A 12,840-nucleotide genomic window follows, 5' to 3' on the forward strand; every position below is an offset into this window, starting at 1 on the left:
TGATTGTCCCTCGCCCATATGCTTGGCTGGACAGCACTGTGTCCCATTAGCTAAGCTTGGAGACCCCCAGGGAGTTCTTGGAGTGGCTCCCACAGGCTCAGGTCCCTCTACTCTGAGAGCACCATTGCACACACCACTCCTTGTCTCTTCCTTTTCACCAGGCAGTGACTCGACTATGTTATCCTCATGCTCCAGGGTCCAGGGATGAGCTAGACGTAAAGCCACTGAGCTGGGCTTGTGCTGGGGGTCCCAGAGGCATCGAGGGGTCCAGCATATCCCCAGGTAAACAGCTGGGCTCCAAGCAGAGTTGAGGACTGTGCCCAGAGAACTCCGTGGCCCAGAGGCTGACAGGGAGCCTCCTTTGGCAGTGCCCTGGCCCTGCTTGCTGTGTCAGGAGGTGCTAGAGCCTCTTGGAGAGGGCCACATCTGTCTGCGGGGCCAGGACTGCCCTGATTTACCATTGTGCTGGGGCCTGCAGCACCCCCAGATGGGTGGAGATGGCCTAGTCCTCCTGGGGCCCCTCCACTGTGAGAAATGTGTCCAGGATTGCAGCCTGCCGCTCAGGGTCACCCAGGGACTGCTTCTCACGGTTCTGCTCAGCCCTCATCCTTGTCCAGGAGGGGGAGCGCAGGCAGCCGGCCCGTGGTAGTGGGTGCAGACCTGGCATGAATAGAAATACGGAAAGTGGAATTCAGCCAGGAGGCCTGGGGTGCCTGTATGTCAGCCTCCTGGGGCACTGCTGGCACTGCGCTCTGCGTGCCTGGATGTGCATACAGACATCTTTGATGCCTCTAAAACCAGGTCCCCAACCGTACCTTGAGGTTCGCTGGCCTGGCACACAAAACCCACAAGCTGGCTCCACCAGAGGCCTGGGCAGACTCCCTCCCCCCCACCGGGAGAACCTGCTCTGGCTCCTGCCCTGTCATGCAGTGATACTAGAGGGGCCTCCTCAAAGCCTGTCTCCCCCCACCCCCACCCCATGACCCAGAACAGTCGAGCACACCTGAGGGCCCTGCAGGCCTCACTGAGCCTCTGCCCATCATGTGTCCTGCCTTCTCTAGCTTGTGGCTTCATGGGCTTGGGTCCAGGTAGGCCAGGCCTTGAGCCCCCCACCTCCCCAGTTGTATCAGCCCCGGTCTACACACACCTGTGGGCCCATGGGGAGGGTGTGAGGAAGTACAAGGGAGTACAATTGGGCCAGGCCCAATTCCACTGCCTACCCTGGACCCCCAGAGCAGTTGGCAGGGTCCTTGCTGGCGCTGGTGCCTCTAAGGAGGCCAGGTCCAGCTATCTCATGGGAGGAGCTCCTATGTTCTCCCCACCCCACTGCCCAGGGTGTAAGGTCACACTGAGGCCTTCACTACTTAGAAGAGATAAAAGACACTTATGACCCCATTAGAGGTGAATCCTACACTCTGACCACAGGGCTTGGGAGGGACATGAAAGTGACCACATTGTGGGGCCCTGCTTGAGTTGGGTGTGAGCAGAGAGGGAAGGAAGGACGCCAGGCTGGGCCTCGAGCCAGAGGCAGTGGTTGGGGAACCAGAGGGGAAACCAAGTCAGTGAGCTGGGGAGGGGAGGCTGGTTACTGCCCCACCATCACCTCATGGTTGGCCTCAGTTAGGGTTAAAATTTACATTTAGTAAATTGTACTTTGGACGGATGGTGGCTTTGGGCTTTTGCTGCTTACTGGTAAGATAAGGCTTAGGAGCAGCAGCTGTGGGGGAGACTCGTGAGATGCAAATGGCGCATGAGTGGTCCCAGGCTCTCCTTGGAACTCACCTGAGATGACCCCAGGACTCCCAGAGGACCTTAGCCCAGCCCATGCCTCCCCATGGCCCTGTTGCCATCCTCACCTGCAGGGGACTCACTGGTAAGATTCTCATCATCTGAGTCAGCAAAGACCTCGGCCAGCTCCTGGTCGGACATGTCGGTCAGCTCAGTGAGGTCCAGGAGGTCAAAGTGCACCTCCAGAGAGGAGACGCTGCTCAGGGGCTCTGGGGGTGGATGGGGCACAGTCACCCCACAAGGCTCACAGATGAACCCCAACTTTCTGCAAAGCCCAGATCTGGGCAAATGTGTGCATTTGTTCTGCACACTTGAGGCTGTGAAGCTTCCTGAGGTCCCCATTTCACGTACTGGACAGTGGAGGCCCAGGGAGCCAAAGCTTTATGAGTGCAGCACTCAGCACTAGACCCAGCCTTCTTTCTCGGACTGGGTCTCTGAGCCTCAGACCCCGGGAGTCTTTGGACAGGGTGGGGGCTCAGCAGCCTCACTTCCAGTCCCGACAGTGTGCTGGGTCAGTCAGTAGTACTTACGCCTCCTCTCCGTGACCTGCAGGAGCCCTGGCGCTGGGATAGGAATGCCCACCTCCTCTTCCAGCACAGGTGACTGGCAGCTGTCCACTGTCCCATGGGCTGGGACACCCAGGGTGGTCTGCGGGACCTCAACCTCCTTAACGATCTCTGTGACCAAAGATACAAGGCATTACCTAGAGACCCACAGGGGCACTCATGTTACCACCAGGACACAGGGTCCAGAGAAGACCTGAGGGCTGAGCACATCAAATCCTTTGAGTCTCTGGCAATGGCTAGGAGTGCCTAGAGGTGCCCAGGTAGTGGCTGCCTCTCTTTGACATCTAGATCACTCTTGATACTTGAACACCAGTAGATGCTGTGCTACGTAGACCCGTCAGCTCAGAGCCCCCTGTGTTGCTGCCCTAGCCCAGGGTCCCATGAAAATCACTTGTGGATTTCCATACCCAGCCTCTTTGGTTCCCTTTAATACAGAACAATCCTTCCTCTATGGAGTGACCTTTCCTTTTTATTAGTTACTTTTCTTTTTTTTTTTTAGGAGACAGGGTTTCCCTTCAAGGTTGCTCAGGCTGGAGTGTGATTGTGTAATCACAACTCATGGCAGTCTCCAACTCCTGGACTCACTCAAGTGATCCACCCCGCCTCAGCCTCCTGAGCAGCTGGGACTATAGGCATGCACCACCACATCTGAGTAGTTTTTTTTATTTTTTGTAGAGATGGGGTTTTGCTATGTCTCAAAATCATGGCTTCAAGTGATCTTCCCACCACAGCCTCCCCAAATGCTGGGATTACAGGTATGAGACACCTGCTCAGCCAACTTTTCCTTTTAAAAATTGATTTATTTTGGCCGGACAATGTGGCTCATGCCTGTAATCCCAGCACTTGGGAGGCTGAGGCTGGTGGATTGCCTGAGCTCACAGGTTTGAGACCAGCCTAAGCCAGAGTGAGACCCAGTCTCTAAAATACAGCTGGGTATTGGGCGGCGCCTGTGGCTCAAAGGAGTAGGGCACCGGCCCCATATGCCAGAGGTGGCGGGTTCAAACCCAGCCCCATCCAGAAACTGCAAAACAAAACAAAAAAATAGCTGAGTATTGTGGCGGGTGCCTGCAGTCCCAGCTACTCAGGAGACTGAGGCAAGAGAATTGCTTGAACCCGAGAGTTTGTGGTTGCTATGAGCTAAGATGCCATGGCACTCTACCAAGGGTGACCAAGTGAGACTCTGTCTCAAAAAAAAAAAAAAAAAATTGATTTCTTTGGCCAGGCATGGTGACTCCTGCCTGTAATCCCACCACTCTGGGAGGCCAAGGCAGGAGGATTACTTGAGCTCAGTAGTTCAAGATTAGCATGAGCAAGAAGGAGACTTCATCTCCACTAAAAATATAAAAATTAGCTGAGTGTTGTGGTGGATACCTATAGTCCCAGCACTTGGGAGGCTGAGGTGGGAGGATCACTTGAGCCCAGGAGTTTGAAGTTGCTGTGAGCTAGGCTGGCTCCATAGCACTCTACCCAGGGCAACAAAGATCCAGTTTCAAAAACCAAAACCCCAAAAGAGCTCCAGTGTGTGGTACTTGAATTCAAAATAATACATTCTCATAGTAAAAGCTATAGAATGAGGCAAGAAATAGCGGGTGTGCCTTTCTGTATTCTCTGAGCCACCAACTACACTTCACAGTTGGGGAATATTCTTCCAGGTTTATGCTATGCAAACCTTTTTTCAGAAATGTAATTGCTTGTATTTTATATGTGACAGTTCTTTTGTCCGATGAGAGCAAGAAGCCCCTGAGGAGTCTGGTGGAGACTGTCCCTTGGCTGCTGGGACCCAGAACTCAGGGACATTCTGGACTGTCTTACCTCCCACCCACAAATCTTATCAGCTCCTCTTCCAGAAGGTCCCAGAACCCACCTTCTCACAGCCATTCTCCAGCAGCCCCCTAACTTCCCAGAGAGTCCCCCAGCTCAGGCCTGTCCCCCTGGTGTACCTGCCCCTGGCACCTGGGCCCTGCAGCTCCATCTCACAGAAAGTATCTACCTTCCCAAGCCATGTGGCCCCCTTGCCTCTGCTATCCTGCAGAAATGCCTGGGATATGTGTGTGGGCTTTCGTGATCACCTGCCCAGTGTGTATTTGTCAGATGAGCGAAGGCCCTCCTGGCTTGGTCAGCACTGCCTGCCTAGCCACTGAACACGGCACTGCAGGGTGTGCTGAGACTCCCAGCCTCCTGGATGCTGCCACAGTGTCACTGTCGGGGTCTGCAGAGCTCCTGAGCACTAACTCTTCTCCCCAGCTGAGCTGAGGCAGAGGAGGAAGCAGAGGCAGAGCTGCAGTGCCATTGGCCCTGGCCTGGATGACAGCACCTGTGACATTGGGTCATGTGCAGCTGGGTGGCCCCCACCCTCCTTGGAGCCCTGTCCCCAGGGGTAGCAGAGCTGGGCAGGTTGGCTGTGGGCAGGTGACCTCTGGAAGCCAGGTGGAATGTCCTACTGACTGGCAGTTGCTTGGGCTCTGCCTGGATCTCATCAGTGCCTGTGCCATTTAGGGGTCAATCTGCCTCCTGCCTGAGATGGCTGAATGCAGTGTCACTGCAGTCCTGAGAGCTGGCCAGGACACAGGGTATCCAGCTTCTACCTCTCCACAGGCATTTGGAATGTGGTTTCAGAGCATTCTTGGAGTGTCAAGTTACACCCTGTTTTCTGGCCACCCCGAGGGCACAGAGGATGTGATTTGGACTCCCTTTGAGTGGGTGAGTGGGGACCTCACTTCACCTGTTGGGTGAGGGGGGATGGCTGCTTGAATCACTATCCATAGGCTTGAGGGAGTCCTTAGGGAGAAAGGATATAGCACTGGAGACCCTACCTTGCCCTTGGGCCTCTCTTCAGGGAAGATGGAGTCACATCGCACTGGCCTGTGTAGGGTCATAGTTCCAAAATGCTTCCACATGGTATAAGCCAAAGAGATAATTCCTGCCCTTGGGCAGTGCCAGGGAACAGTGAGGGCTATTCTCTCATTTTAGAGAGGTCTCTCTATGACATTCAGAGGAAGGATCTACAGGGAGGCAGTTGAATGATGTCTGGGAGAGAGGCTCTGGTACCTGAATAAATCTAAATCGTGCAAAAGTCCTAAGGCTGCAAGTTTGAGGGACAGCCACAGGACAGGGAGGCAGGCCTTGCAAACAGGGCAAGGGTAGGCAAGTGCTGGGGCTATGGTTGGGGTGTGTGTAGCCATTGTGAGTTGGGAGAACTTGCCACAGCTTCAATCCCATGGAAGCATTTTCCAGTGAGGTGGCTGGCAGAGAAGTCACCCTACCTTCCTCCACAAGTGCTGAGACGGCCCAAAACAGGATTTCAGCTGAATAGTGAGCTTCTCCAACCTTGCAGTGGGGAAAGGCCTGGGCAAGCCATCAGTCTTTGTTATGGACTCTGGCTTCACAGAGGCTTAGACAGCCCCTGGGACAAACCTCCAGGCACAGTGGCCTGTTACAGGGGCGCTAAGCAGCACTTATTTTTGTTTTTTTAACATCCCTGAAATAGCAATGCTTCTGTAGTTGACGGTATCTGAAAGTTGGCAGCACTGGGTCTGTGAACCTTTGAAGTCACCAGGTATCTAGTTTTGATTCTTTTCAGAGCTGGTAGGGTGGCTGTGGGCAGGTGACCTCTGAAGCTAGGTGGAATTTGGCAGTACCTGGTCTTTTTTTTCGTAGTTTTTGGCCAGGGCTGGGTTTGAACCCACCACCTCCGGCATATGGGCCCGGCACCCTACCCCTTTGAGCCACAGGCGCTGCCCCAGTACCTGGTCTTTATTCTGCAAACCTTAATGCCCTGGCCTCTGTTAAAGCTGTGAGGAAGGAAAACATAGAAGATGCAATTTCTGCCATCAAAGACACCACTAATGTGATAGATGATAGGCAGGGCTGATTTTGGCATGTAAAGTGTGCAGCCACTGAAGGTGTGTGTTGAGTCTCCTCCAGTGATAAATCCGGAGTTACCAGGTGACCTAGCAATTTCATCCCTTGTGCACCTGAAAGAAATAGAAATGCGCAGCCCCATGAAGACTGTGCACTTGACCCTGAACAACACAAGTCTGAGCTGTACCTGGACTTTCTTCTGCCTCTGTCACACCTGAGAAAGCAACACCAGTGCCTCCTCTTCAGCCTACTCAAGGTGAAGATGAGGATGAAGCCTGTCAAATTCATTTCCACTTAATGAACAAGAAACATTTTTCTCTTCCTTAAGATTTTCTTAATGTTTTTTTTTCTCCAGCTTACTATATTGTAAAAATACAGTACATAATACACAGAACATAAGATACAGGTGTTAATCAACTATTTATGTTACTGGTAAGGCTTAATGTCAACAGTAGTAGTTAGGTTTGGGGGGAGTTAAATGTTACACTTGAATTTTTGGCTGTGCCAGGGCTCAGTGCTCCTAAATCCTGTATTGTTCAAAGGTCAAGTGTACATGAATGTTCCCAGCAGCATGATTGACAATAGTCAAAACTGAAAACAATGCAAATGTCCATCAGTAGATCAAGGTGTAAAGAAAATATGATCTATCACTATAATGGAATATGTTATTCAAGCATAAAATATGAATGAAGCAATGACACAGACTACAACATGGTGAACCTTGAAATCATCATGGTGAGTACAGGAAACCAATCACAAAAGGCCACATACTGTGTAATTCCATTATATGAAGTGTCCAGAATAGGCAAATCCATAGAAAGTAGATTAGTGATTGCCAGTGGCCAGGGGTGGGTGGAGAATGGGTACAGGGTTTTTTGGGGGGTGATGAAAATATTTTATTTATTTTTATTTTTTTTGAGACAGAGCCTCAAGCTATCACCCTGGATGGAGTGCTGTGGCATTACAGTTCATAGCAACCTCTAGCTCCTGGACTTAAGTGATTCTCTTGCCTCAGCCTCCTGAGTAGCTGGGACTACAGGTACCTGCCACAAAGCCCCACTATATATATATATATATTTTTTTTTTTGGTCGTAGTTGTCATTGTTGTTTGGCAGGCCTGGGCCAAATATGAACCCGCCAGCTCTGGTGTATGTGGCTGGAGCCTTAGCCACTTGAGCTACAGGCACTGAGCCTGATGAAAATATTTTAAAATTACGTATCGCCTGAGCTCACAAGTTCGAGACCAGCCTGAGCTAAAGCAAGACCCCATCTCTAAAAATAGCTAGGTGTTGTGTCAGGTGCCTGTAGTCCCAGCTACACGGGAGGCTGAGGCAAGAGAATTGCTGGAGCCCAAGAGTTAGAGGTTGCTGCGAGCTATGATGCCACAGCATTCTACTGAGGGTGACAAAGTGAGACTGTCCCCCCCCAAAAGTTTTTATTTAAATTAGTGGTGATGATGGGTGGCACCTGTGGTTCAGTGGGTAGAGTGCTGGCCCCGTATACCAAGGATGGTGGGTTCAAACCCGGCCCTGGTCAAACTGCAACAACAACAAAAAATAGTCGGGCCTTGTGGCGGACGCCTGTAGTCCCAGCTACTCAGGAGGCTGAAGCAAGAGAATTGCCTAAGCCTAGGAGTTGGAGGTTGCTGTGAGCTGTGTGACGCCATGTTACTCTACTGAGGGTGATAGAGTGAAACTCTGTCTCTACAAATAAATAAATAAATAAATTAGTGGTGATGACTGTACAACTCTGTGAATATACTAAAATATGAATCATGTACTTTAAAAGGAGGAACTTTATATGTGAATTATATCTCACAAACACTCCTTTCAGTGAGGGAGTAAGACCGTTTCTCAAAAAACAAGAAAATCCTCAATGGACTCAAAGGTAAAAGGCTGACCTTGGCTGGAGTAGATGAACAAAGCTGGGGGAAAAGACACAGTGCTGGGTACCTACTATGCACCAGACCCTGGGCTCAGCCCCACAGCAGGCTGAGATTGGGTGCAGGAAAAGGGCTCCCAGCAGCTTCTATCTAGTTCATTGCTGCATTCTGAAGACCTATGCTCAGCCCTTACACACAGTAGGCTCACAATAAATTTTGAATAAGGAGTGAATGAACTCACCCACAGCCCCGGTCAATATGCAGCTGTGCTAGAAGTCACAATTGGCCTGACACCTCTCCACAAACCTTTGTGGGAAGAAGGAATAAATTGCTCATGTGTGAGACCTGCTGCTCTGATCTGACCCCAACACAGCAGATAGGGGCAGGTACTGGCTTCCCTGGCTGAGGCACAGCTGTGTGGATTCAGCAACCCCAGGGCAGTTCTGATGCCCTAGGAAGAACCCCATGTGTGGGTCACAGCAATGTTTTGGTTTTCAACCCAGCAAAGCCCTCATCAAGGAAGGGCCCCAGCCCTCTTAGGGGTTGCTGCTCTTACTGGAGGGCGGGAATTGAAGCAGCACCCCTGTGGGAGAGCTTGGAGATGGGGAGCCTCAGCCCTGCCCAACAGGCTTCTCTGAGGGCTGATTGCCGATTACCTTGCGCTCTGCTGCTGACCTATTTTCCAGCACATTCGTGATTCAAAAACTTGGCCCAAATCTCACATTCCCTGCTCTGTACCCAGAACCCTGCCCAGACCCTCAAGGAGGCTCTCTGCACACATCGCTGCATGAATGAATGAATACATGAATTAATGAAGTGAAGAAATATTGTAAGAATAAAAACAATTTCAGGAAAGAAGAGATGGTTGCAGAGATAGGGGAACCTGTACCTCATCTCCCCAGCACCTCTGTCCATGAATTCAGACTTCCCAGCATTTCCAGGATGCTGTGGTGATCCTGTCTACATTCAGCCTCCTGAGGAAGGGCCATAGTCCTTCCCTTTCTCTCTGCAGACCTTTGGATTGACTGAGGTGGACTAGAACTCTACAGCAGGTGGGGCCCTCAGGGAGGGCACTTTTCACACCACTGCACACACTTCTCTCCATGTTCTGCATAGTTTGATAATAAGAAATTATTTTGGCCAGATGCAGTGCCTCAAGCCTATAATCCCAGCACTCTGGAAGGCCAATGGAGGAAGATTACCTGAGGCCAGGAGTTCAAACCATCCAGAGTTTGAGGTTGCAGTAAGTTATGACAATGCCATTACATTCTATTCTGTCTCAAAAAAAACCAAAGCAAAACAAAAAAACATTCATTTGTTTAGGTGCAAAAATAGTTTTGGGGGGCCTACCCATGATGACTCACACGTGTAATCCTGCTTTCTGAGAGGCTGAGGTGGATGAATTAGCCCAGCCTGGGCAATAGACCCTGTCTTTCAAAAAACAAACAAACAAATAATTCAGCTGGGTGTGGTGGTGGTCTTATAGTCCTAGCTACTTGGGGAGGCTGAGGCAGGAGGATTGCTTAAGCCTAGGACTTGGGAAGTTACAGTAAGATATGATGGTACCACTGCACTTCAGCCTGAGCAACAGAGTAAGACCATGTTTCAAAAATTTTTTTTTGGCTGGGCACTATGGCTCACGCCTATAATCCTAGCACTCTGACAGGTCAAGGTGGGTGGATTGCCTGAGCTCAGGAGTTCAAGACCAGCCTGAGCTAATGAGAGACCCCATCTCTAACAATAACCAGGCACTATGGCAGGTACCTCTAGTCCCAGCTACTTGGGAGGCTGAGGTAAGAGGATTGCTTGAGCCCAAGAGTTTGAGGTTGCTGTGAGCTATGACACTATAGCATTCTACCGAGGGTGACAAAGTTTTTTTCTTTAGAAATGGGGTGTCAGGGCAGCGCCTGTGGCTCAAAGGAGTAGGGCACCAGCCCCATATGCTGGAGGTGGTGGGTTCAAACCCAGCCCCGGCCAAAAAACAAAAACAAAACAAAACAAAAAAAAAGAAACGGGGTGTCAATATGTTGCCCAAGCTAGCCTGGAACTCCTGCAATCAAGCAATCCTCCTACCTCAGCCTCCAGAGTAGCTGGGACTATAGGTGTGTACCACCATGCCTGGCAAAAATAATATTTTAATGATGCTTTATGAAAATCTTTTAGAGATAATTTCTGATATATTTATGGATGAAGTAAATCTGAATGTGCTTCAAAATACTACTGAAGGGAGGTTGGTAGTGGCCTGGATGAGCTGGGGGCTGGGTTATGATACATGGTGTTCTTTCTAGTTTTGTAGTTTTCTTTCCTTCTTTCTTCTTTCTTTTTGACAGAATCTCACTTTATTGCCCTTGGTAGAGTGCCGTGGCTTCACAGCTCACAGCAACCTCCAACTCTTGGGCTTACGTGATTCTCCTGCCTCAGTCTCCGGAGTATTGGGACTATGGGCACCCGCCACCCTGCCTGGCTATTTTTTTGTTGCATTTGGCCGGGGTGGGGTTCAAATCTGCCACCCTTGGTATATTGGGCCAGTGCCCTACCCACTGACCCACAGGCGCTGCCCTACTTTTATAGTTTTCAAAGGTATATAAGAACTCAGACAATGACAGACATGTTCCCAGCACACGACCTTATGAAGTCCCACCAGCCATTTTCCAACAAGGAGACAGGCCAAGGGTCTTGGACAAGTGTGAGTCCTCTGCAGACAGGGCTCTCCTGCCCTGCTGTGCCCACTGGAGGCATATAATGCCTGCATATAATGCCTGCTGGAGTAGGAACCAGACAAAAATACCTGTGCACTAAATGAGTTAGGTGTCTGAGGCCCCCAGCCAGGCAGTGATGGACTCAGACTAAGCCTGCTCTCTTGCTTTTCTTTTAAGCTGCTAAAAGGCCTCCTTCCCTTCCGCAAAGGAAAAACAGCAAAGATGTTAACCTCTTCTTCCTAAAGCCCTTACCTCTATCATCTCACCGACTGTCCCAGCCCTGTAAGGGAAGAGGGCTCTCTCCACCAACAGACATGGAAACTGAGGCTCAGAGGGGCCTGATTACTTTGTCAGCACCTAAAGGCTCACACTCACAGCCCAGAAGCAGCTCTGACCCCCACCCCCATCCCTACTCCAGCCCTTGCTCACAAAGCTGCTACAGGAAGACCTAGTGTCCTGGGACAGTGATGGCAAAAAAGAGCTCTGATTTTCTCCCACAAATGACAAAAGAGAAACTCAAACTTACTAGTCCCTGGGTGCGTCTGGTGGTGCTTAGAGGGAGTGTGACAAGGGCCCCCAGACAGGACATCATTTTCCCACCTTGGAGTATGGATACACAGAGGCAGGTGGACCTACTGTCTCTGGACCCACATCTCTGGGGACAGCCTCCAGAGGAGGCCACTATGTGTGGCTGGAGGCTCTTGTGTAGTTAGGAAAGAGCTGGCTTGCGCTCCCGGCACCTGCTTGCTCCCTGGGATGGGACCCCCACCCTTGCTGCCTGTGCCCAGGAAATCCAGGAGGTAGCGAGCCTGGGCAGGTAGGTGAAAGGGTCTGCAGTTTACATCCAAGTTCTTGGGCCCATGGAACCTAGAAGACTCTTCTGGAAAGGGCTCTGAGAGGGAAGGAGTTTTTTTCTGAGAGTTTTCCTCCCTCACCAGCCACCACCCAGCCTGGAGCCAGACTCCAAGGTGGGGAAACCGGCGGTAGGATTTCAGCCTTCTGTGGTTCCTCCCACACAGCTGACAGGGGCTGCGATAAGAGGCCACTCCATGCACATTTAAGCTACCCTCCCCGGTGTATGCGCCCCTGGGCCTGGCCCAGGCCGGCCACCACTGCAGCCTCGGGAGCCCCCGGCAGGCCGCGCCCTGGCACATCCCCCACTTCCCCAGCGAAATCCCGTCCCAGCCCCTCGCCCCTTGCAGGATCTCTGCCTGCGGCCTCGGACCATCTCCCCTCCCCAGTCGCTGCCGGGAGAAACAAAGCGGACCCTCTAGCAAGCAGGCAGCGGCTCCTCCACACTGTACCGACTGGGTCCCCAAACTCCGGTCCCTTGCACGCCTCTTCCCCTTCCCCGGATCCCAGGCTGGCTGGCCTCGAAGAGGGTTCATGGACGAAACTCTGGGCTACCCATCAAGGAGCGCGCCAGGCACCGGCTTTCTGGGCCGGTAATGCAGAGAACAAGGGGGCGGAGACTCGGTCTGTGCGCCCCCAGCCCCGCGCGGGGGCCGCTCCCGGGAGGTGACTCCCGCACGACTGACAGCCTCCCTCCGCCGCCCCCCACACCTTCCCGGCTCTCGGAGCTGCAGGCGGATCTTCGGGGCCCTCGGGTGCGGCTGGTAGTTGGGCCTTGGGGGGAAGGGCTGCGGCTCGCACTCGAGAAGGCGCAGCTTAGGGGTCCCAGAGGCTGGGGCCATACCCACCTCCCGGGCCAGCGCCCTGCGGGGGATCCATGTGGACGTCGGGGTCTGAGAGGGGCGCGGGCAGCTGCAGCGTCACCTGGCCTGGGCGCCCCAACAGCTGCGGCGGCGACTCGGCCTGGGTTCCGGGCGCAGCGCATCGGGACAGCAGCCTGGGGGCCGCGGCGGTGGGGAGGAGCCCGCGGGGCGGGGCGCGCAGCTGCTCCTGGGCCCTGGCCCCCTCCCATCTACCCCCAGCCGGCAGGACAGGTGCGGCCCCGCCTGCTCCGTGCGCGCCCTCTGCTGGCCTGGGTCCTCAGGACCCCTCCCCCGCCAACCTCGCCCTTCGCGGACCCCACCCTCGGCTG

The 12,840-nt window shown here is 52.6% G+C and overlaps 1 protein-coding gene across 1 annotated transcript; it reads right to left on the reverse strand.

The window, feature by feature from the left end:
* Positions 1–496: 496 nt before the first annotated feature.
* Positions 497–12,717, reverse strand: DBNDD1 (dysbindin domain containing 1). Its single transcript, XM_053556211.1, has 4 exons — positions 12,497–12,717; positions 2,319–2,465; positions 1,857–1,997; positions 497–660 (listed from the first exon to the last, which is right to left on the reverse strand). The coding sequence occupies exons 1-4, from the start codon at positions 12,525–12,527 to the stop codon at positions 503–505; spliced, it is 477 nt and encodes a 158-aa protein (XP_053412186.1). The 5' UTR covers positions 12,528–12,717; the 3' UTR covers positions 497–502.
* Positions 12,718–12,840: the final 123 nt, after the last annotated feature.

The sequence above is a fragment of the Nycticebus coucang genome, chromosome 2 (assembly GCF_027406575.1).
Source record: "Nycticebus coucang isolate mNycCou1 chromosome 2, mNycCou1.pri, whole genome shotgun sequence".
NCBI lineage: Eukaryota > Metazoa > Chordata > Mammalia > Primates > Lorisidae > Nycticebus > Nycticebus coucang.

Excerpts from the sequence above, each read along its gene's own strand:
- DBNDD1 (XM_053556211.1), bottom strand. The coding sequence starts at position 12,527 with ATGGATCCCCCGCAGGGCGCTGGCCCGGGAG. Across the intron at positions 2,466-12,496 it reads GCAGGGCGCTGGCCCGGGAG|AGATCGTTAAGGAGGTTGAG; the intron begins GTGGGTATGGCC and ends CTTTGGTCACAG. Across the intron at positions 1,998-2,318 it reads GCAGGTCACGGAGAGGAGGC|AGCCCCTGAGCAGCGTCTCC; the intron begins GTAAGTACTACT and ends ATCCACCCCCAG.